Here is a 26,840-nt window from a genome sequence, read left to right as displayed (position 1 = left end):
CCTGAATCAGATGTGGATACTAAAAAATTCCAAAGATCTTTTAGAGTACATACAATCTAAGACTCTTTCATCTTGCAATAGTATTAAAACATTTGACTTTTCTACACTTTACACAAGTATTCCCCATTCCAAACTAAAAGACTAATTGAAAGAGTTGGTCCTGCTTTGTTTCATAAAAAAGAATGGCCAACGTAGATACAAGTATCAGGTCTTAAGGAAGGATAAATCCTACTTTGTAAAAATTCACTCTGATTCTAACAAAAAATTATCTGCAACTGACATTATCAAGATGCTTGATTTCTTGATTGACAAAATATTTGTTACGTTTGGAGGAAGTGTTTTTCAACAAACAATCGGCATTCCCATTGGAAGCAACTGTGCCCTCTTCTTGCCGACTTGTTCCTTTATTTATATGAGGCTGACTTCACACAGGAACTTCTTAGGAAGAAAACAAAGAAGTTAGCAGTATCCTTTAACTTTACTTTCCGCTACATAGATAATGTTCTCTCACTAAATAATTCAAAATTTGGTGACTTTGTTAAACGCATCTATCCCATCGAATTGAGATTAAGAATGCAACATATACAGTTAAGTCTGCCTCATATCTTGACTTACATCTAGAAATTGACAATGAGGGTCGGTTGAAAACAAAACTTTATGACAAAAGAGATGATTTCAGATTCCCAATTGTGACCTTTCCATTTTTATGTAGCAACATTCCAGCAACGCCTACATACGGAGTATATATCTCCAAGTTGATACTATACTCCAGGGCTTGTATTTCCTATCATGATTTCCTTAATAGAGGGTTGCTGCTCACAAGAAAGCTATTAAACCAAGAGTTCCAAGTGGTGAAGTTGAAATCATCGCTTCGTAAATTTTACGGACGCAATCACGAGTTGGTTGACCGTTACTGAATATCCGTTTCACAGATGATAACGGATATGCTCCTAATGTCGTAACTACAATCCCCGAATGTGACCTACCGAATTAGACTTATCACAGAGTTTGTACTAACATGAGCAACACGACGGGTGCCACATATGGAGCAGGATCTGCTTACCCTTCCACAGCTTCTGAGATCACCCCCAGTTTTTGATTGGGTTCGTGTTGCTTAGTCTTCAGTTTTCTATGTTGTGTTTTGTGAACTATTGTTTGTCTGTTGGTCTTTTTGTTTAGCCATGGCGTTGTCATTTGTTTTCGACTTATGAGTTTGAATGTCTCTTTGGTATCTTTCGCCCCTCTTGACCTTATATCTCCATTGACGTGCAATATTGGCCTTTAATCTCCACTGACGTACAATATTAGCCTTATATCTCCACTGACGTCAATATTGGCCTCATATCTCTACTGGCGTACATCATTGGCCTTATATCTCCACTGACATACAATATTGGCATTATATCTCCACTGGCGTACATATTCGCTCTCACCCCATATGGAATTTACTGACCCCATATATATCGTATTAAGTCACTAGCACATTATGTAAGTAATAATATCTCATCAGAGTTACCGATAAATAATCCACTGGCGTAGAATATTGGCCTTAAATCCCTACTGACGTGCAATATTGGCCTTATATCTCCACTGAATGACCGATAACCAAACCACTGGCGTACAATATTGGCCTTATATCTCCACTAACGTACACTATTGGACTTATATCTCCACTGACGTGCAATATTGGCCTTATATCTCCACTGAGTGACCGATAACCAAACGACTGGCGTACAATATTGGCCTTATATCTCCACTGACGTACAATATTGGCTTTATATCTCCACTGACGTGCAATATTGGCCTTATATCTCCACTGACGTACAATATTGGCCTTATATCTCCACAAACATAGAATATTGGCATAATATCTCCACTGACGTACAGTATTGGCCTTATGTCTCAACTGGCGTACAATATTGGCCTTATATCTTCACTGACATACAATATTGGCCTTATATCTCCACTGACGTACAGTATTGGCCTTATATCTCTACTGGCGTACACTATTGGCCTTATATCTCCACTAGCGAACACTATTGACCTATTATCTCCACTTGCATACAATATTGGCCTAATATCTCTACTGACTTACAAAATTAGCTTTATATCTCACCTGACGTGCAATATTGGCCTTATATCTCCACTGACGTACAATGTTGGCCTTATATCTCCACTGAGTGACTTCCTCCAGAAAGACTTAACTTCATTGGAAGACTGGGAAAAACAAATGGCGAATGAGTTTCAACGCCAAAAAAAATACTTTGTTATAAGAATAACAGAAAAAAATCATCGACAAGTGATACAATCCACAATCAAACTCCACGGTCAGACTCCTGACACTTTTAAAGCCAGAAAATACCTAGGAGTAACAATCAATAAAAACCTAACCTTGGATAAACACATCGACAATACAGTTAGCAAAGGAAATAACACATTAGGATTTATCCGCTGAAATCCTAAAGGTTGCACAAAACCTGTAAAGGCAATTGCAGCTGTATCCATGGTTAGACGGGCAGTAAAATATGCATACACAGTATCGGACCCAACAAACCAAAATGAGACCAAGACAAAAGAGAAAGTACAGAGAAGAGCAGCAAGATTTGTGGACACAGACCGAACACCTGGCTGTGTCACGAATATGGTTAAAACTTTGAAATGTGAAAGTCTTGAAGAATGGAGAAAAACAAACAGATTATGCATTCTATTCAAGACCGCCAACAATATCTGAACCTAAATGATAATCGGACCAGAGACAAAAACCGCTTCTACCAAGAAAGAACCAGTACAGATGCCAACGGCCAATCTTTCTTTCCAAGGACCATCAGGGATTGGAATAAAATGTAAAATATTGCGAACGTTTTTAAATGTGAGTAGCCAAGAACATATTCTGTGTTGCTCGACATTGTGCATAGTTTTCGCACGTAAAAAAAGATTATATACCTTTTACATGAGTGGTTGAAAAATATTTATTAATTTGGATAACATGATTGATCAAAACATTGGCTGAGGTTCGGCGATAGTAAAGACGATCGTGATTTAGGACTGGAAATCAACATGTCGGTTATTTTTACTGTCCAAAACAATAACAAAATGATCAGACACAAGTATTTTTTATAAGTTAGAAAGTGTTCATTCCGTTAATAGAAATGTATTTCTAATAGCATACCTCATACTATTTGTGTCTACCTTTGTAGTACAGATGTAAATCGGTCTTCTATAATTGGTGTGATACATAAATGTACGCACTTGATATCGCTACAAATATCTATATACTGTTGTGCTACATTTAAGAAGAGAAGAAGTTTATATATATATTTGAGTCTAAAATTTGTGCAACAATAGGGATAAACGAAAATATATGATAGCTGGGACTTTTATTCTAATATATTATGTCCCAGATGATAGATAATGGAACTTTTAATTGACTGACAAAGCAATCACGTGACTGAACGCTTGGACGAATTCGAAACAGCCGGCATGTTGGAAATTTACAGATAAAATAATTTTACATTAATATTATCCAACGTAAATAGCATACTTTATTACTGGAAAAACATTGTACAATGAAGTTCCTAATTTTGATTGTTGTGTTAGTTGCGATTCTATTTCAGTGTATGGCGAATAGCAAAGGTAATTTTATAATAATAATAATAGTAATAATAATATTAATAATAATAATAATAATAATAATGTTAATATTCTTTATTTAAAGAGGGTAGCCCAATTAGTTTTCACTAATCTTACTTAGGGCCCGCATAAAGTATAAGTACAAAATAATGTAGTTCATACAAATTAACAATAAACACAAACAAAGCAGTATATATGTTGTGTACAAATTGTAATGTTGTACAAATTATAATTTGTACATTATTTTTTGTACAAGTTATCAGTATTTTGTGAATATTTTCTTTACATAATTAGATAAAATAAGCACAGTGTCTTTGGTTAAGCGTATCACTGTTTCATTTCCACAACTACATGCTACAGTCTTGCACATAGTACTGACACAAAGTTTATATAAAAACACTAAAATATATTTTGTGGACATAGAATTTAGTATTAGTCAAAAAATAAAAATATAATCTATACAAATCAGGTGTCCTTATTTGTAGTTTTATGACATAGAGGACATTGCTTAATATTAGGTTGAAGTATATAAATTTGTGAGTAAAACAACGAACTGGATAATTATTGAAGATAGACTTGTATCACCTGGTGAAAGAAGGTGTGTGTCACAATACTGATAACTTGTAAAAAAGCCCTGTACAAATTATAATTTGTACGAAATTACAACTTGTACACAACATATACATATGATAATATCATTCATAGTGTTCGTGTTAATTAATCATCTATTATCTCTGTCGCTTGACAAAGATATTTGAAGCAAACATAAAGATGTTATTATGTTCATTTGTAAGCTATTCCATAGAATTGCAGAATTGTATGGAAAACATTTTTTTTTATAAATTCGTGTTTGGCCGAATAACTACCAAATTGTTTTTTTTTGAGACGAATGGTAAATCATTTATAAACAAAATAAGTAATAAAGAACCCTTGAGGCATTCCAGATTTTACAATATAGTAGCTAATTAGCTAATTTCAGGTAAACATAATTTTGTGGCGCAAAAAATATGATTAACTGACATGTTATTTTTATTATTAATGTCAACTGATACTTATTTACATATACACGAATTTGTGGTATATTAAAAATGATTTGTAAAAATGCATGACGCTTGAATCAATATTGTGATTTTCATTCTTGTTGGCCTTTGTGATTTTTTTAACCCATTAATAAAAGGAGTTGTTAGGTGTACATCATTGAGACCTCAACCAACAAATAACGACATAAATACTCAAAATATGTAACAGAAAACACAAATACACAAAGATCCCCCCACCAACATTTTGATAAGACTAACGACGTCAGTCGAGAGGTTTCTTGATTTTGGACATATGAAAGTATGACTGGCTTAAAATACTAATTTAACATTATCCCTCCCCAATAGCAAGCTCTGGGTCCCGATTCTGTTGTTATGAAATATCCTGTCCAATACTAATGGCTCAGTCTCGATATATATATATGAGACGAAAAGCTACATAATGCTAGCTTAGTAGTTTTTTTTTATTCCCTAGAACTGAATGATAGTTATTTTTTGTCGAGCCTGCGACATAGGGATAGTGATCCGGCGGCGGCGGCGGTGGCGGCGGCGGCGGCGTTAGCTAACTTCTTAAAAGCTTTATATTTTAGAAGGTGGAAGACCTGGATGCTTCATACTTTGTATATAGATGCCTTATGTTACGAAGTTTCCGTCTGTCACATGTCCATTGTCCTTGACCTCATTTTCATGGTTCAGTGACTACTTGAAAAAAAAGTTAAGATTTTTTGTAATGTTAATTTCTCTCTTATAATGAGTAATAGGATAACTATATTTGGTATGTGCGTACCTTGCAAGGTCATCATGCCTGTCAGACAGTTTTTACTTGACCCCGACCTCATTTCATAGATCAGTGAACAAGGTGAAGTTTTGGTGGTCAAGTCCATATCTCAGATACTAAAAGCAATAGGTCTAGCATATTCGGTGTATGGAAGGACTGTAAGGTGTACATGTTCAACTGGCAGGTGTCATCTGACCTTGACCTCATTTTCATGGTTCAGTGGTTATAATTAAGTTTTTGTGTTTTGGTTTGTTTTTCTTATACTGTATGCAATAGGTCTACTATATTTGGTGTATGGAATGATTATAAGGTGTACATGTCTAGCTGGCAGGTGTCTTCTGACCTTGACCTCATTTTCATGGTTCAGTGGTCAATGTTAATTTTTCGAGTTTTGGTCTTTTTTTCTAACACTATATGCAATAGGTCAACTATATTTGGTGCATGGAAATATTTTATGATGTACATGTCAGTCTGGCCGGTTTTATTTGACCTTGACCTCATTTTCACGGTTCATAGTTCAGTGTTAAGTTTTTGTGTTTTGGTCTGTTTTTCTATTACTATAAGCAATAGGTCAACTATATTTGTTGTATGGAAGGATTGCAAGCTGTACATGTCAGCCTGGCATGGTTCATCTGACCTTGACCTCATTTTCATGGTTCATTAGCCAATGTTTAGTTTTCTTGGTTAAGTCTGTATCTTAGAAACTATAAGCAATAGGTCAACTATATTTAGTGTATTGAATGATTGTAAGTTGTACATGCATTTCCTGTTTGGTTTATTTGACCTTGATCTCATTTTCTTGGATCGTGTTAAGTTTATGTGAAAGTTGTAGTAAAGCTTTATATTTAGAACTATCAACATAATATCAATGATTAGTAAAGAAGGCGAGACATTTCAGCGTGTGCACTCTTGTTGTAATGCATATCCATATTTACACATCACTCTCAAGTCTCATGTATAAATATAGATGTACAAATATTTGCCTTTAAATCATAGATTTAATATGGAAAAGAAGAATTATCTCAATAAATCAGTCAATTACCAGTGATGTATATATCTGTAAGCCCTTTTCCTTTATAAAATATTATCAATATTTGATAATTTCTTTTATTTGCTTTATTGGTCGAGCATAAACTCATAGAGGCTATGTCAATCCTATATTGTATCTAAGCCATTCAACTGCTTCAATGACAGATGGAATTTTAAATCGAACTCTGCTTAAGCAAAATTAATATAGGATGCGCCCATGATATTTTCATAAGAGTTAGTTTTATAGGCATTTACACTGTTGAGGCCCTGTGAATGTGTAAGATAACATAATGTGCAGTTAGGACAGTGCGTGTTAAAAAAATATTATCAAAAAAAACAAAAAAAAAACATTTTAAACGATGTTCAATAATATTCTCGATCGCAACGATCAAATGATGATGCATGTGCACTGTTGCAAGTTTATTGTTTCTTATACTTGACTCTTGTGACCACTACATATGAATTATATATAATATATATAACTTTGAGTAACAAACCATATAGACTAAACTCTCGTGTCATATCTATGAACAAAAAAGCTTCCAGGAACTATACATGCAGCAGCAACTATTTTCATGTAGGTTAGACTGTGTGCAATTATTTAGTTTACAAAATAAGAAGTAAGCAGAGTAATACTGTTCTAAAAACTTTAAGAATATATTTCCATACAACAATAAAAATGGAATCAGCAGAATTTGAAGAGATCAAAAAGCCTCAGAATTAGAGATGATAAAACAGTTGATGATTTTTAAAAGTAACTAGAGAAAGTTGAACATAACCTAACGGGTATTCTCAATGAATTAAAAACTGACGTTAATGTATCAAAAGCAAAATATGATGCATCTCAAATAGAAATCACTAATCTTAGACGAGATATACTGAGCTGGAACAGTGTGTTATAGGTAAGGAATTGCAAATACAGGCAATTAAAGGTGAAAAACTACAAAAACAAAAATTCAAATTCAAACCTAGATGAATGAAATTAATGAATAAGGTAACGTTGTTTGAAAAGCATGAAAGGAAATACAAAGTTTTGATTTATAGTGTTGATGACAGTAATGTAGATGAGAACATCTATTCAGTTACTCGTCAGTTGTTTAGCCAAAATCTAAGTATTGATCAAAGAAAAGCAAACGCCATTCCGATTGCCAATGCTCATTGAGTTCCAACAAGGAGCAGTGGACCCAAAGCGATTATTGTTACATTTTTACACTATGGAGAAAGACAACTAATAATATCTAGTGTCCGCAATCTGAAAGGTACTGCACAATCTGAAAAGTACATTCTCTATGTATGTGCCTGTCCCAAGTCAGGAGCCTGTAATTCAGTGGTTGTCGTTTGTTTATGTGTTACATATTTGTTTTTCGTTCATTTTTTGTACATAAATTAGGCCGTTAGATTTCTCGTTTGAATTGTTTTACATTGTCATTTCGGGGCCTTTTATAGCTGACTGTGCGGTATGGGCTTTGCTCATTGTTGAAGGCCGTACGGTGACCTATAGTTGTTAATTTCTGTGTCATTTGGTCTCTTGTGGAGAGTTGTTTCATTGGCAATCATACCACATCTTTTTTTTTTATATTAAATCCGTATTCTAGACGATCGGATTCCTTCTATCTCATGAAGCCTTCAAAATACGCGAAAAAAAAAAAAAAAAATGCAAACACTTATTCGAGATGTTGGGGTACATATGACTCTTGAAACTTGTAAAAATAATGCGGACACTTTTAGCTTACGAGAATAATGAACGACAAATAACAATGTACAACAATGTACATAACAATGAGCCATTTATATATATATATATAGGTTAAACTGACCTATTTCTAAAAAAATATAGAACCATATGTGCGGTTGTAGATATCTAGTATATTAGATAATTCTTTAATAATCAAGTTATGAGCTTACTTTAAGAGAAAATTCAATCTAGTTTTGTATACAAAACTGTTTTTTTTATCATTTTTCTTCCTTCTCTTCTGTCTAAATATAAACCTTTTCTTTATCGTACTTTCACAGATATAGCTATAAAACTGAAACCAAATTGTAAGTATTGAAGGGAGAAATCCAAGGAAATTAATTCCAGGTTTATTTTCTGTTTATGCAAATATTTTGTTTTTTTTGTATTTACTATTTCAGTTTAGCTCTCTCTTCTTTTTTGCTTTTTTGCCTGCAATATAGTGGCATCCACATATAAACGTATATGCTTATTTTGCTCTATATTATCCAGCCTGTTGTGTTGATGTTTTGCTGATATGCTAGTCAAATGCGTTTTGTTAAAATATACTTTTTCACTTTTTTGGTCTTTGGAAAATGTTGTTTGTGCTGTATTTAGACCCCTCTATCAAGAAATATGTTTTGCATGCACACGTATAAAAATTGCGGTTTTTATCCAACGCAATCATAGGTTTGAACGTTGTTTTCAATTTAGACTTGTTTATATATATATATATATATATATATATATATAAGTACGTCTGAACCAGTGACGACTCTACAACAGATTTTATCCATCGGATCACCAGCAGTGATGGTGATACAAGGCTGAAAATACACTCTGTATATACAATTCGTCTAAACAACAGCCCAAAAATGTTAGATCTGTAAATTTGCGGAAGCAAATGTTTTGTTCTTCCCTGGCCGGGATTCGAACTCGTGCTACTGAGATATCGTGTATGGTGATACAAGGCTGAAAATACATTCTGTATATATAATTATGCATAATTTCTGCTAAAACTAACTCACTAATCTGGTGTGCATACATAGGCTCAGGATGTGCAGTTTGTGTTTGATTGGTAGATTAGTTTTTATGATATGTTGACCATGTACAACTTTGTTTTACCTGTTTGATGCCAAAAATATTGGTATTTGTTAAGAGTGATACTACATTTGAAGTCAGGCAGCGTTAAGCATTTGTCAGTACCTAATTTTGATATTGTCCCTCAAGTTAGTATTTTTGCAAATAGTCTTTCAGGTATAACTAGTATATTTAACTACCTTACGTCATATAAAGAATATTGATCTTTGACCGTAGCGATCGATAGTGAGTCGGAATATAACGACTGGATTAGTCAGGTTAAGGCTCGACAAAAACTGCAATGTTAAATTAAAAAAAAAATATCTCATCCTTTGTAGATATAATAAGACTGAGAGGTTTTATTTATTCATTATATTCCAGATACGGTCAAATATCAATATTCTTTATATTTTACGATGTTCATGTCAGTCTGGCAGGATTTATTTGACCTTGACCTCATTTTCACGGTTCGTTGCTCAATGTTAAGTTTTTGTGTTTTGGTCTGTTTTTCTAATATTGTATGCAATAGGTCAACTATATTTGGTGTATGGAAATATTTAATGATGTACATGTCAGTCTGGGAGGTTTTATTTGACCTTGACCTCATTTTCATGGTTTATTGCTTATGTTAAGTTTTTGTGTTTTGGTCTATTTTTCTTAAACTTTAAGCAATAGGTCAACTATAATTGGTGTATGGAATGATTGTAAGGTGAATATGTCTGTCTGGCAGGTATCATCTGACCTTCACCTCATTTTCATGGTTGATTGGCCAATGTTCAGGTTTCCTGGTTAACTTTTTTTCTTAGATACCTTTAGCAATAGGTCATCTATATTTGATGCATGGAATGATTTTAAGGTGTACATGTCTGTCTAGCAGGGTTCAAATGACCTTGACTTCATTTTCATGGTTCATTGGTCAGTATAGAATTTCCATGGTTTGGTCTGTTTCTTTTATACTATAAGCAATAGGCCATCTATATTCTGTGTATGGAATGATTATTAAAGGTGTACATGTATTTCCGGCTTGGTTTATCTTATCTGACCTCATTTTCTTGGATCATAAATGTTAATGTGATACTTGTAGTAAAACTTTATATGTAGGACTATCAACATAAAATCAATGGTCAGTATAGTAGGCGAGACATTTCTGCGTGTGCACTCTTGTTAATACGTGTATACGAAAGATGAACATAGAAATACAACTATCTAGTAAATTGAACAACTCTGACAGACTTCAAATATTGTACATAAAATGCTAATCTATATATTACATGTAGTTCCTTTAATTAAAATTGTTTTCGAAATAGAATGAAGGTGTTAGACAAACAACAGATTATGATAAATATATTGACAGTTTGTATAGTTGTGCTTCTTGTGTGATCTTTTCTTCTTTGCCATAACCTAACCCAGTAGAAAAACAATGTCTCTGTGTGTTGCAATGAATGACAGTAAAAAAATTAAATGTAAAATGATAGTTATATAAATGCAATGATCTTCCAAAATATGTATAAAGCATGAAATATAAAGATATTCAATGTTGGGTTTACCCAGGTTAAATTTCTATCTGAACCAAATATATTTGATTGAAATATCTTCTGAGTTATCTCCCCCAAACCAGATAGTGATTTTCCTAAACAAAAACAGTGAATGTCTCAGAGGACAGATTGAATATTTGATTTTAAAGTTTGACTCTCTCTTGTTCGGTCCATTCACCAAATGCCTGGAGAAAAACATGTCGACCAGAAATAAACGAATAAGTTTGCAGTAATAAAGAGTGATGTTGTCTTTAAGCAGAAACACGTCATTGTCATTAACGTTTGCTTTTTATAAAGGGTCAGGTGATGTCTGTTTGTCTGGATACCATTACTGTAACGGATCAATATGGTGCTGTCCAGATGGATATGAATGTACAGGGACCGTAATATGTCCCGCTAAGTGAGTATCTCTTTGAAGATGGTTAATGTTTGTGCTTGTACCTTAATGTTTAAATCGCTTTCTATTGGTTCAATACATCTCTTGTAATGTTTAATGATACTGTATGTACATGTTCGTCTAAAGCACTCAGTATTGTGTGATTATCTCTTGTAAGCACACCTCCCCGACACTGTCCTATAGAGTGCTGCATTATGTATATTTCTACTGCTGTTTTCTAATGCGAGCTTACGTTTTTGTTCTTCTCTGTAGAGGATTGCAATATATATTTTAGTTCTATAATTGGTGCATACAATTTTGTATTGTCCTTCCGATGCTCGTCTATTAATGTCCGAGCTGTCATTAAGTTTTCAAAAGATGCTGTATATATATCTCTTACTGGGCGGTCCTATTCAGTAGGAGCTGAATATATATCTCTTACTGGGGTAACACTAACGACAAAAAGTGTTAATATCTCTTTTGTTTTACAATATTTTTTCTTGAAATTAAGAAATCTGCGAGATTAATAAATATATTATAAAACAATATAAATTTGATATTAAAAACACATGTTTTTCTACAAAAAAGTTGACCTGACGGATTTTACCTGCGAAAATTACGCTACGAATAATATTGACCTGGTCGACAGAAATTGTTAATATCTCTTTTGTATTACAATATTTTTTCATGAAATTAAGAAATTTGTGAGATTAATAAATATATTATATGAAAATATAACTTTTATAGTAAAAAAAAATGTTTTATACAAAAAAGTTGGCCTGACGGATTTTACCGTCGAAAATTACGCTACGAATAATATTGACCTGGTCGACAGAAATTGTTAATATCTCTTTTGTTTTACAATATTTTTTCATGAAATTAAGAAATTTGTGAGATTAATAAATATATTAAATAACAATATAAACTTTAAATTAAAAAAAAACATGTTATTCTACAACAACATCGGTTATGGTGCTGTATTTGTATTTGTTTTATGTGAGTTGTTTATGTGCTTTGTATTGATGCTCTGAGTTAAGCCAATTGCTACTGATTTTTACAGTTTGTTCTTATGTTGTGCTATCACACCACTGTGCCAGGTTTAGGAAGGCTTGAGCGCTCACACACATGTTTAACCTCTTCACATTCTTTATGTGTCTGTCCAAGTCAGGGGCCTGTAGTTCAGTAGTTGTCGTTGTTTCATGTCTGTCATATTTGTTTATGATAAATTGTTTTGTTATAAGTTAGGCCATTGGTTTTCTCGGTTGAATTGTTTCACATTTTTCATGTCTGGACCTTTTATTGCCGACTATACGGTAAAGGTTCTTTTCTCATTGTTAAAGGCCGTACGGATGCCTATAATTACTAACACCCACCTCATTTGAACTCTAATTGATTGTTGTCTCATTCAAAATCTTTCCACATCTCCTTATTTTATATATGTCTCTTATTGGAACTGTCCTATTCAGTAAAGGCTGTACATTTCTGTTCCTGGAACAGATATATACAGTAGGTGCTATTTTTATCTCTTACCAGAACGGTCAGACCAGAGGGGGCTGTTTAGATCTCTTACTGGAATGATTGTATTCAGTAAATGCTGTTTATTTCTCTTACTGGAGAGGTCCTGTTTAGTATAGGCGGTATATATATATATATCTCGCTTACAGGAACGGTGATATTAATTAGATGGAATTGAGAATTAAACGGAAAATGTGTCAAAGAGACAACAACCCGATCAAAGAGCAGAAAGCAGGCCAAGGCCACCAATAGGTCAGAGATAAAATCCCGCACTCATGCTTTTCTCAGCGTATTTAAATTAAATCTATTGGATGTGTTCTGATTTATTTTAGTCTGGGAAACATGATTTATTTTTTAATTGTAATTAGCTCTTACCTAGCTTTCAGTAACTGCGAGTACTTTAAGATCGGTATTTTGTGAACTAGTATTTTGTCTTTTGAGGTCTTTCTACTTTTCCGTGAAAAGACCTCTTGATTTTGTTCTGATTATAATTATTATATTTTTTCTCTCCCGCCACTTTTATTTCTTGCGAGGCGTTCTTGTTTCGCAAGATGTCGCTTAGATATTTGGTATATGATATGGAACAGTTTATACGCTTTTGAAACTGACACTCTTTAACCGAACACTTTTCATTATCTCCCCAATCACTGTTTTACTTGTTATCTCTATTTCGTAACCATATAAGAAACCAACAATTTTTTTTCCAAATTGCTCGTTATATCCTCAGAATTTTCTGGTCAAATTTTGACCGAAGCGATCTGGAGACTCCATATGAGAGTTAGTTCCCCTTATGTATTTAATATAACTGGTATGTATTAATCATAATTGATAGAGACCTAGGGTCTTTTCATTTAAGGTCATTGGTCCATCAAAAATCAAATGAGGTCAAGTTCAAAGGTAAAGGTCATGTTTTAGATTTTTAGTTTTGGCTTATTATCACTTCTCCTCAGAAATCTTATAAGATATCGACAAAACATTTTTACTGATGTGTTAGTTGCGACATGTCGTAACATATATATTTTGGTTAAAAGAGTGCCTTAACATTTAATGGGAGTTTCTCCCCTCTAATGTTTAAAATTAGCTGTATTGGGATATAACTCATTAACCATATATAGTAGAGACTGAGGGTCTTTTGGTTTGAGGTCCTTGTTTTATGACCTTGAAATTGAGATCAAAGTCAAAAGTAAATTTGACGTTCTGGATTTTGACCTTTGCTATAAATTCATATTCATAAATGATAAAGCCATGGTATCTTTCGCATTAGGTTGTTCATTTAATAAAATTTCATGTGTCTGAAAACTCGTCATGGATACAGGTCTAATACAGAAAAGCAGGACTAATAGAGAAATTGTATTACTCTAATGCATGAATTTTACCTCCGATTATTGGCTTAAAAAGGTGTAAAAAAGTTGTTGTTATTTTTTATTTGTTATCAAACTGTTTTTCTTTGCGTATATACAATTATGGACCATAAAGAGGATAAATATCCAGAATTGTAAACCGTAAAAGATTATTTCTCTGAGGGCGCAATCCTTAGGGAAATAAGTTGCCGACCTCTTTTTATTTTCATATAAGTCGGAGTTCCTTCAGACACTTGTCAAAAACATAAAGATCAAAGAAGCAAGATCATTTAATTTCACATTCAGATATATTGATGATGTTCTTTCCATTAACAATCCAAACTTTTTTGATTGGGTTTCATTAACATATCCTCCATAAATAAAAATTAGAGAAACAACAGACATGGCTTCCTCCGCCTCATGTTTAGACTTATACCTCGAATTTGACATTAGCGGTCATCTCAGTACCAGAATCTATGACAAACGAGACGATTTTTTGAAATTATCAATTTCCCCCACCTTGGCAGCAAAATACCAACTTCACTTGCATATGGAATATACATTTCCCAACTCATTCGGTATTGAAGAGCTTGCAGTTGCTACTCAGTCTTTTTAAAAGGTCACCAGTGTCTGAGCAGAAAATTGATGAACCAGGGTTATGTCAAAGAACGTCTCGTCCTTTTTCTTAAAAAGTTCACCGGAAGATACCAAGACTTTGTTGATAAATATTCCGTATCAACTTCCCAAATAATACATGATCGTCTTGAAGTATAGATTCTAGATACTGACGTTGTTTATCATCTTAATTACGTGTTATAGTGTTCTTTTATTTGTCTTTGTATATTATTAACCTTTACAGTTTAGTCCATCTTTGGTAATATCCTTTTGGCGTGGCTCGGTATTTATACATCCCACCATTGTGTTATTAAGCTATGGTGATTTTTGTCTTTCATTTTTGTGTATATGCTTTGTTTATATGCCATTTGTTTTTCTTTGTTGGCATTGTTGTTTGTTTTTATAGTGATTAAGATTATAACACCATGTTGACTGCTGTACCCTTATTTATAAAATTATTACCTATTATGTCTGTTTCTTTTGTTCAGACATTGTTGTCAATATAATGGAATTTTATGCGACTGTCATACAAGTGAGAGGTTTAGCTAGCTATAAAACCAGGTTTTAATCACCACTTTCTTCATGAATAAATGCCTGTATCAAGATAGGAGTATGACAGTTCTGTTCCATTCGTTTGATGTTTTTGAGCTATTAATTTTGCTATTTGATAAGGGACTTTCTGTTTTTAATTTTTCTTGGAGTTCGGTATTTTTCATATTTTACTTTTTGAGGGGTCACAACGGTTTTTATATTAATTAACACGGCTTTATTTATTACAGAGAAAACGAAGGCCTTCTATGGGGACTACTCAGCCCTATTTTAGTACTTGTTATTGCCTTTTGTTGTGTGGTTTGCTACAGAGGTAAGTTTTGTTCTGTATTTGCAACACTTTTGCAGCGTGGTATACACAAGTCGCTAGTAATTACAATAATACATGGTATAGACATTGTTAACAAAATATCTGGATAAAATCACGTTCTTTCTTCAATGAAACACCATTAAAAAATAGTTATTTGCACAAATATTTCATTCACTTAAGTAAAACAAAAAATACATTTTATGCAAAATGAATCGACCGAGAAAAAAGAGGATATATTTGAATCACCTGTTGAAAAGATAGAGTTCAGAGGGAAGGAAATCATTTTTGGAATTGATTATTTACTGACTTCTCAAAGAGTGTTATTAAAGAGAGGCGAAATATACAAAAGGGACATTCAAACTCATAAGTCGAAAATAAACGCGATAGCTAAAAAAGAAAACTAAAGACTGAGCAAAACGAACCCCACGAAAACTGGGGGTGATCTCATATGCTCCGGAAAGGCACCCGTCGTGTTGCTCATGTAAGTACAAACCCGGTGATAAGTCCTATTCGGTAGGTCACAATCGTGGAAAAGGAGACGGTATTATAGTTACGACAATTGGAACATATCCGTTGTTATCTGTGAAACAGATATTACATGAGGTCAACAAACTTGTGAGGTGCCAACTTCTATTCTTTCTTCCTAATAAGTTCCTGTATGAAGCCAGCCTCATATGAATAAAAGAACAAGTCGGCAAGAAGAGGGACACAGTTGCTTCCTATGGGAATGCCGAATGTTTGTTGAAATACACATTCTCCAAACGTAACAAATATGTTATTAATCAAGTTTCAGAGAATGTTTTGTTTCAATCAGAGTGATTTTTTACAAAGTACGATTTATCCTTTCCTAAGACAAGATACTTGTATCTACGTTGGCCATTCTTTCTTATTAAACAAAGCAGGACAAACTCTTTCAATTTGTCTTCTAGCTTGGAATGTGGAATACTTTTGTAAAATGTAGAAAAATCAAATGTGTTGCAAGATGAAAGATCTTCGGAAATTTTTTAGTATCTACATCTGAATCACGCTAACTGAAGAATAGGTAGTTTTACAATAACTTTGAAGCCCTGCTTTGATTGTTGATAAAATTGATGTTAATAATTTAGAAATAGATTTCGAGTTGCACTTGAAAGACCAAGCAATATAAAGGGTTATCTAATATACACACATACATAAAGTCTGGGCTCCCTCACAAATATGACCGGATTTGAGGTTTCCATATGGACGTGATCGACCGATCTTACTTTCATTTTTAAAAGATAAGACACAGCCAAGAAAATGTCCCTTTCTGTCTTCTTTTTTTTGTGTGTAAAAAATGGAACAACATGAGACGCACAAAGGGACACTCTCAGTGCGACTTAATATCGGGTTATGTAAGAAATATAAAAATCTGAAAAAAAAATCAAAACAGCAGCTGTATATCGACAAAATACAAACATTTTCAAATCAAGAGATGGGAGGGTGGTTTTTTCCCACATTATATAAAAATAATTACACAAAGCCGAAAAAAATTCTTATTGATTCTTTTGCAATGCTTTATCCCTTCTGAACGCTAACGCAGACATTACACTGACGTCACAAACGTTATTGGTTCATTAGCCCACATGACCCGTTTCCAAAAATTGAAGTTTGATATTCTGAAAATCGCAGACCTATTTATTTAAAGACTGCACCAATAAAGGTAACTCGAATACCAACTGCGACTGCAACTTCTAAAAGTTGAAACAATCTATCCCATATTAGGATAGATTGAACTATGATAGGAATATTGCTACTGCTTTTTTGTTTAAAAAAGTATTAACCATGTTAAGAAGTTTAAGCTCATTCAATATTCGACCAATAATTGAATGACTATTGTTTTCATCATGAGCTTTCAAAATACAAATGCAATGGTGAATTAAAGGACCTTAATATGACTGAACATTAATTTTGTGAAAGATTGAATACTCTTCCTTGACACATGAAATCACATCCGGTTTTAAGTATTGGTCGTTTTACATTTCGGTGTATTCTTTTACGGACTGATTTTGTATGAGTTTTTTTGCGCTGGTCATGTCGTAATTGTGTTTTGCCAACTCATGGTATGAGATTGTCTCTTTGGTTTTCTTTTTCGTTTTTCAACCATGTAAATAATTTTTATTGGTATAAATATTGTTTTTGTTTTCAGTAGATTAAAATCAAACTATTATGTATTATTGTTATATACATGTGTACATTCAAAGTTCTACAATCTATCGATACCTGTATCTTGGCATTGCACAAAGTCATGTTTTTCTCTCTGACTGTTAATGACGTCCTTACACTAAATCCACTGGATGTTAGATGAACACAGTGTAAAGATTTATATTTCAGTCTTAGATACATGATTTTGTTTTATTAGTTGTTATTTGTTTTGAACTAGCTGTCACTTACAGCGAGTACTCTCAGATCTGTACTTAGTGTCTTTTTTGTTGTGGGATGTATAAATACCTTGCCACGTCCGGTCTGTGTTTTCGTTAGATGTTTCCTGCTTTGTATCAATCTGATGAGTTAAGCCTTTTTCAATTGATTTTTGTCTCGCCTTGACGGAGTCAAAAAGCGAGACATAGGTATGCTTTTTCCGGCGTCGGCGTCCGCGGCGGCGGCGGCGGCGGCGTCAACAATGTATAAGTTTGTGATTAGGTCTAGTTCATGGTGAACTACTAGTGGTAGGTCAATGATATTTCGTATGCAGTTGTATTAGCATTGGCACATCTCATTAACATGGAGATTATTTGGCCCCGCCCCCTCAGTCAAGGTCTATTGACTTTGAAACTTTGCTTAGTTTACATGTATTAGTTTGTGATTAGGTCAGTTTATTGGGAACCACTAGTGGTAGGCCAATTATATTTGGTATGCAGTTGTATAAGCATTGGCATATCTCATTTCCATGGAGATTATTTGGCCACGCCCCCTCATTCATGGTTAATTGACTTTGAAACTTTTGCTTAGTTTACATGTATTAGTTTGTGATTAGGTCAGTTTATTGGGAACCACTAGTGGTAGGCCAATTATATTTGGTATGCAGTTGTATAAGCATTGGCATATCTCATTTCCATGGAGATTATTTGGCCACGCCCCCTCATTCATGGTTAATTGACTTTGAAACTTTTGCTTAGTTTTCATGTATTAGTTTGTGATTAGGTCAGTTTGAGGGGAACAGTTAGTGGTAGGTCAATGATAATTGGTATGCAGTTGTATAAGCTATAGCACATCTCATTTCCATGGAGAATATTTGGTCCTTACCCCTCAGTCATGGTCTATTGACTTTGAAACTTTTGCTTAGTTTACATGTATTAGTTTGTGATTAGGTCAGTTAAAGATGAACCACTAATGTTAAGTCAATGATATTCGGTATGCAAATGTATTGGCATTTGCAAGTGTCATTTCCATGGAGATTATATAACCCCACCCCCTAATTATGGTTCATTGACTTTGAAACTTTTACATAGTTTACAAGTTAATGTTTGTGTTTAGGTTTGTTTAAAGGGAACGACTTATGAAAAGTCAATGGTATTTGGTTTGCAGTTGTATTAGCAGTGGCACATCTCATTTCCATGGAGATTGTTTTGCCATGTACCTTCAGTCATGGTTCATTGACTTTGAATATTTGCATAAAGGCGAGACATATCTCTGTGTTAACAGTTTATTACAGTTTGTTCTTATGTTGTACTGTTACACCACTGTCCCACGTTAGAGGGAGGGTTTGGCGCCAGCAAACTAGTTTAACCTGGCACAATCTGTATGTGCCTGTCCTAAAATTTTCGTTTATTGTTTTGTACATAAATCAGGCCATAAGTTATCTCGATGGAATATGACCAGTCTTTTTATGGAAGTTCTGAGACTTTGGTATTTTTTACACTTACCTACCACAATGAGACCCCGTGAATGCAACTCCTCTGAGGCCCTTTGACAGAAAGCTATCATACTTGGTAGGATTGTTTGCCATGATTTTTTAATCGACGATATTGTACATTCAATATGAGATCACATTTTTATGGGAAAATTGGAATTCGACCATTTTTCCGACTATTGAATCACAATGAGACCATTTTCTAAATATTGAATGATAGGAACAAATAAAAAAGCTCGAAATACCCTTATATTGTAATCTATATTTCTGTTGTATAAATCTATACTGTACACACAATTTTATTCCTCGTTCACAAACTTGCAGTGTACATTTTGTTACGTCGTACCAGCATTGTCTTAAATATCTTTGATGGAAACATTATATATCCAATCTACCATAGCATTTTAATGCAAAACCATAGGCAAGTAAATATTGGCTCAAAGTTGTCCAAAAATATGTGATCTTTTAGCAAAAGTTTGATTTATGCAGTTTTGGTTTTCAGCAATTTCAATAGTACTACGTATCGTGAGAGTAGGCCTTCTTTTATAAAATGTTGTTGATCTTGATTGATTGAATTATTGGTGTGACAATTACTAAGTAATCTCTCGTTTATATCATGTTTATACTACTAATGTGTAATTCATTTAGGAAGTCTAATAACATCTAGAGTTATGCTTCAATGTTTAGACTAAATTTATGAAAATAACACTTTATTAATTTCGTGCACATCTGAAAGGCTTTTCTAGATGTATATTCATCAGCAACTTGGTCAGGATGCGCAATTCATTTCAGTTAGGCAGCAATAGTAGCATTTTCTTCCATTTCTCTGTCCATATCATAAACTTGGATATGTATGATGGCTCGATGAAGCTGAGAAATTTTCACAGATATGGTTAAATTTTAGGGGTACGAAGTGATATAAATGTTTTTACAAAATGGGCAACCCCGAAAGTACCCACTTGATGCCGCTTCAGCAAGTGACATTTTCCTATTTTGACACAGTTAAATTCTCTAGACATTCAGTTCTTTGGAAACATTTAATAACTCAAAAGATTTTACATCTTTATTGTACAGTCTTCTGCTCTTCAAAGAACACAAATGGTTAAGCTTAGTCAAATACTCAAAATAGCATCATGTCCATGCAATATCATTGCAGAAAGGTTTATAATTTCTATTTATTGTCGAGTACCTCACTTTGAGGCATGTTAAGGATATAACCCAAAAATATGAAAGCAAAAGGTATATAATTACTTGAATAGAAGAAAGCTTTATGACCAAAGGAATAACAAATCAAACTTTGTCTGAATGAGTTGATCTCATAATAATTTCTAAATTGATCAACAGAGAAGTTATGAGAGTCGAAAGATACCACAGGGACATTCAAACTCATAAGTCGAAAATAAACTGACAATGCCATGGTTGAAAAAAGACAAAGACAAACAGACAAACAACAGAACACAAAACACAACATAGAAATAATAAAGGCAACAGTAGTATACCGCTATTCAATAGTCATAAATCGATTAAGCGAAAACAAATATGGGTTACAAACTAAAACCGAGGGAAACACATCAACTGTAAGAGGAAAACAACGGAACAACATAAACACTGAACTGCAACAAAAACAAACACCAACATACATAGAAACGGACTATTTGATAACTGACTGAAAGACTGAGCAACACAAACCCAACCAAAAACTGGGGGTGATCTTAGGTATTCCGGAAGGGTAAGCAGGCTCCATATGTGCAAGATATAGAATGGAAGTCAATTGATATAACTGAAACATGTACTTGAAAATGACGTCTTTTTATATTCTTACTTTAGAGGTGTAAAGAGATTATTAAAATATAAAAATAAGAAGATGTGATATTATAAATACTTTTTCTGTGGTCTATAAAGTTATGAATTCATACCAAGAACAATGCACGTTGCACTGGAATCAACCAAGAGGACAGGTTTTCTAAATTGTGTATGAGAATTATTAGAAATTGCTTTTTCATAAACGAATTTGTCTTTTAACAGTGTTTATTTTTTCTTTCTTATTTATTTGGGCTGACTTGATATAGATAAAAAGTCCTATAACTAAATAACTGTTTATTATGAAATCACAAATCAAATAATTATCAAATTCGAAAGAGTTTATCTTTCAGGTTGGCAGTTACATATAGAAGATTTTTTCACTTAAATTCCCATCAAAATTATGATACTCGCTTGTATTATTTCCTTTAAATGTTTTCCCATTTTTAAGAATAGTGTTTCTGCAACCTGAAATTGACTCTAAACAATGTTTTAGTGTAGAACTATTAAAACTATCTTTTTGCAGATGGCGGTATTTTGGGACATTGAAGACGATTGGCTATTAAGCGTGCTTAAAGTAATTTGATGATGTCAAAAACTTCCTTAGTACTGAATAAAGGATTTTGTTTGGTTTTATGTGATGAAAATTAGAATCAAAAACAAATATTTTTGTTTTCACTTATTTCTATCATTTTGATTGCAACTTCTGGAAAAGTTGCTGTTTATTAAAAACATGTCATAAATATTTCAAAGAAGTAATTGGTAATCTCTGTGATTAATGATTATTTTGATACATTTAATATTTTGGTCTTGATTGTACAGAAATTGCACTGTATGATTTCTTTACGTCCAGGCAACACAGAAAATACAGAAAATAAGCTTTCCAGAAATATATAATGTAGCCGTGTGTTAGGTGGGTGCATTAAAAATGAAATTTAAGGTTAATGTCACTCCCCTAGAGTGATTCCTGGGTTTTCCCATATCGAAATATAGACTTTGCCCTTTCACATTATAGGAGATAAAGATCCACCATCAGCAACTCCTCCGAAACCAGTGAATGGCTTTCAATCACACTTTCACGCATTCTTTATGACATAATGCCATTTTGTACCACATCTTTTACTTTCTGATCAACATTATTTCTAGGGTTTCCCTTTAAAAACAATGGACTTTGCCCTTTCATACTATAGAGGGTGAACATCTCCCATCCGTACCTTGTCCTAAATCAGTGAAGGGATTTCAAATAAACTTTTACGGATTCTTCATGACATGATAACATTGTACATCTCCTATTTTACTTTTTAATTGGAATTATCTCTGGGGTTTTCCGTTCAAGTACATGGACTTTGTCCTTCATATTATAGAGAGTGAATATCCCCCACCAGTATCTCGCCCTAAACCAGGGAATGGATTTCAATCAAACTTTTTCTTCATGGCATAACGCCATTATACACCTCCTTGTTTTTTTTCCTTTATAATTTCCTTTTCTTCTTATCTTTTATTTCTGCATTACTTTAAAAAATAATTACAAAAAATTAATCTCACTCATACTCTTTGATTAGGGACATACGATACAGTTACAGGGGAGGTAATGACGTTGGTAACGTGAACTGTTATTTTTCACGACGTCAAACTGTGACATAACGGAAAAAGATGCATTTTCGACTGATTTTTATCATTCAGACGTCTGAATTAACTTGAAAACGAGTTCATGGACCCCTCTTTTTAAAAATGACATTTGCCTTGATTATGTATGAACAATATTTGTGCCAATTTTTATGAACAAATCACCGATGATTATTCTAAATAAGATAAATATACAGCACAAAATGTCGTTCTTTGACTAAAATCATGAACATGTGATAAAAATGAATAATTTCCAAAGAATAGTTACACAAATTCAAAGCACACTTATGTAGAGAAAATACTCCAGATGCTTTTACAAAAATCCGCTAGCGTTTATCTTTTGAATAAAAAAAGTTAAGTATGTCTTTCCAAAGTATAGAATTGTCCAAGAAACCGCCACTCTTCCGTGGAAAGACCTATTGATTTTGTTCTGATTATTTTTTTTTTCTATCGTTGTGTTCTTGTTTTATAAGATGTCGCTTATATAATTGGAATATGATATCGTACAGTTCATACGCTTTTGAAACTAACACTGCTTAACCGAACACTTTACGTTGTAAGATTTATCTCCCCAAACACTGTTTTTCTTGTGGCTACTACTCCTTCGCAACCGTAAAAGTTTATGACAAATTTATTTTACCAAATTGCTCGTTACATCTTCCGGATTAGGATGACACTTTAGATCGAAGCTATCCGGAGACTCCATATGAGAGTTATTCCCCCTTATGCATTTGATATAAGTAATATGCATTTCTAACTGGTAAACCATAAGTGATAAAGACCTAGGGTCTCTTGATTTGAGGTGATTGGTCCAAAAAAATGAAAATTATATTTAAAATTACATGTATGGTGGTTTAACTCATTTCCCAAGTATAATAAAGACCTAGGGTAAGGTTTATGACCTTGAAATTGAGCCCAAGGTCAAAGTTGAAATTGACGTTCTAGATTTTGACCTTTGCTTAAACTTCATATTTAGACACGGTAAAGCCATGGGACCCTTTTCATTAGGTTGCAATTTACATGAGCTTGAAAATTCAACCGGAAATGACTTTGTGTAAACCGTAAGTAGCTTTGTATTGTACTTATTTGATGTTAAAGTATAAAGAACCATATCTTTTTGGAGTCAGTGTCAAGTAAACTATCAAATAATACCGGAAGTGACTTTTTTCAGACCGGAAGTAACAAATTATCTCCCTTATTTCAATAAAATTGTTTAGAAACCATATATTTTTGGAATCAGCGTACATTAAGGTATCATTTGACACTGTATATAACACTTTAAACCGTATTTTAATATTTTCATATCAAAATGAATCGTAAGAAGTGGAAAGACCTTCAATTGTTCTCTGAACAATTGGTTTTTAATTTTAATAAAATATCATTTTCGAAGCCTATCTATGAAAACAGATTGACTTCTATCATATAAGCAACAAATATTGTTATCATAATAAGGGCTTGTAACTTGCTAGTTCCAGTCATATATGTGTAGGACTCGGAACCACGATGGTACTACGAACCATGATGGTCACGCTGAAATGCGATGGTTTGACGCAGAAGTGTGTTTTAGATTACGCTGAAGTAGATGTTGGCATTGTGACGCTATCTTGATGAAACTTACGGCGAAGTGCGTTGGTTGTAACGCTGAAGAACGATGGGTTACATAAACTATATTTTCAATGCTTCTCATGTTCACATTTCAATATCGAAGTCCATTTGTTTGTTAGAATCAGCTTTTTTGGGGTTTTAAGTAAACCATTGATCTCCTGTGAACGAGAGCAAAGAGTACGATAGATGGTTTTACTGCAACCTGAAAAAATATGAAACGTTTGGTAGGACACGAAATTTTTTCTTTTACTGCCACTTTTCTATGGTTTCATCACGAATCCCCATATCAAACGCTTCGTCCATGTCACAACACAAAACGACATTGAAACACAACTCTCAAATTTCAGTATTAAACAAATTTTGCCTATTCCACATGAGAAAAACGTTAACTAAGGGCTTATAACTTTTAATTCTACGGGAAAAGGGGATCGATTGGTGGAACGAGGAAATTTAACCTTCTGAAGCGGTTTTTTGTGAATACTCCGTATTAGCCCATAGGCTTATACGGCTTTTTTCAGTACTGGACCGGGCCAAACAAATGTATTACAACAGGTCGACGTAATCAGTATTGCATATGCTTATTTATCCGTATTAGGGCTGATTCGCTCATATCATTTAACAATTGTACTAATTTCACCGTACATTAAAGGTATAGATCAAACTATACTTTTCGCAGGGTACTTACAGATACTATTCAAACAGTATAAGATCAACACATAATTCTAAATTGTATGGTGAACATACTTATTGCAGGATGACAATTCTTTTATCAATTCTCCTATTTTATTCTTACAAATACATAACATCGATACTGAAATACCATAACTATACTATAGACAATAATTGATGCAAATTATTTCTAATATAAAAATCAACTTCTCATAACGATTGCACAACTGTAGATTTTGAACTTACTATCACGCTTTATATATACCATCGCACATCAGCAAAAGGACCATCACAGCACACTCCGGCGCAGACTATCGCACTTCGTCGTGACCATCGGACTTCAGTGTCCCCATTGCACCTCATAGTCCTACATATGTATATATTTTTAAGGCCGTACGGGGATCTATAGTTGTTAACTTCTATGTCATTTGGTCTCTGGTGGAGAGTTGTCTCATTGGCAATCTTCTTAGTTTGATAAAACCTATCAACACATGGTACAATGAACTTGTTCGGTTAGCCAAAATAGTGATAAACGGGCGTCTATTATGCTATTTCTAATGTTAGGGTGCAAAAAGCAATTTACATTCACTAGTTGATTTAGTGTGCAACATTCGTCGAAGACTTATAGCCAGTGTGAATCGAATCTTGCTTAGAACCTATTTCAGACACACCTATTTGTTAGATTTTTCAGTTCTTGGAAAGTAGTATGCAAAATACAGATACAATCAAAGGCAAAAACCAAACATAAGCGTTTTTTAAAAAACAATGCATTGAGATTATTTTACTTCCACATGTCAAGAATTTTATTTTATTAGTATATTTCTGTCTTATAGGATGCAGAGACAAACCTAGTGAAACAGTGTTGCAGCCAAAACTGGTTCATCCACAGGCTCCTTATAGCCAATTATAATTTGTTTTGGAGAAAGAGTAAAAAAAAAAAAAAGGAAAAGAGCAATGAAGCTGGTTTATGGATCCATTTTGTATGATCTTGTATTGCCTAATTAGATTTATCTTTTACCAACATATCTTTAGGCTTAGCCGTTTAATATCAGTCGTTTCAAATTAAAAGTTATAATGCATTTCATGTTTATAAAATATCATATTCAAAGCCTATTTATGAAAACAGATTGAATTTTATCATCTTAGCATGAATGCTTGATGTTTTGTTGATTACCAACATATATTTTAATCATAATAAAGGCTTGAAACTTGCTCGTTCCAGTTATATATGTGTCAGACTCTTGACCGCAATGTTGCTCCGAACCGCGATGAAAACGCTGGAATGCGATGGTTTGACGCTGAACAATACGTTTTTGATCTCGTTAAAGTACGATTGTGGCATTGTGACGCTATCTTGTTGATAGTTACGATGAAGTGTGTTGTTGGTAACGCTGAAGTGCGATGGGTGAGATAAACTATATTTTCAATGTGTTTCATTTTCGAAGTAGAGTCAAATTATTTGTTCGAAGCAGCTTTTTTTTTGTTTGTTTTTAGTAAATCATCGATGCTCCTGAGAAGCAGAGCGATTAATTTTATAAGAAAGATGGTTTTTACTGCAACTGGCGGAGATATGAATATTTTGGTAGGGACACAAAATCTTTCCTTTTACAACCGCTCTTTTATAATCGATCACGGATCGCATCTCAAACACTATGTCTACGTCCCAAGACAACATCACATCGGAAATACAATTCTATCATTTGCGAAAATAAAGATCAATAGATTGATGGATGTTTGATGTACAAATTTTAGTCTCACATCAGT

At 33.5% G+C, this 26,840-nt stretch overlaps 1 protein-coding gene across 2 annotated transcripts; it reads left to right on the top strand.

The window, feature by feature from the left end:
• Window positions 1-3,465: 3,465 nt before the first annotated feature.
• On the top strand, window positions 3,466-26,288 carry LOC127737311 (uncharacterized). 2 transcript variants are annotated; one of them, XM_052247901.1, is made up of 5 exons: window positions 3,466-3,633; window positions 8,488-8,514; window positions 11,098-11,200; window positions 15,426-15,508; window positions 25,910-26,288. In XM_052247901.1, exons 1-5 carry the CDS (start codon window positions 3,567-3,569, stop codon window positions 25,984-25,986), a joined length of 357 nt encoding a protein of 118 aa, XP_052103861.1. In that variant the 5' UTR covers window positions 3,466-3,566; the 3' UTR covers window positions 25,987-26,288. The 2 variants fall into 2 exon arrangements, 1 of the variants encoding a protein (XP_052103861.1); XR_007999384.1 differs by lacking the exon at window positions 8,488-8,514.
• Window positions 26,289-26,840: the final 552 nt, after the last annotated feature.

The sequence above is a fragment of the Mytilus californianus genome, unplaced genomic scaffold, assembly GCF_021869535.1.
Source record: "Mytilus californianus isolate M0D057914Y unplaced genomic scaffold, xbMytCali1.0.p SCAF_4, whole genome shotgun sequence".
Classification (NCBI taxonomy): Eukaryota; Metazoa; Mollusca; class Bivalvia; order Mytilida; family Mytilidae; genus Mytilus; species Mytilus californianus.
This window is presented reverse-complemented; position numbering and strand designations above follow the sequence as displayed.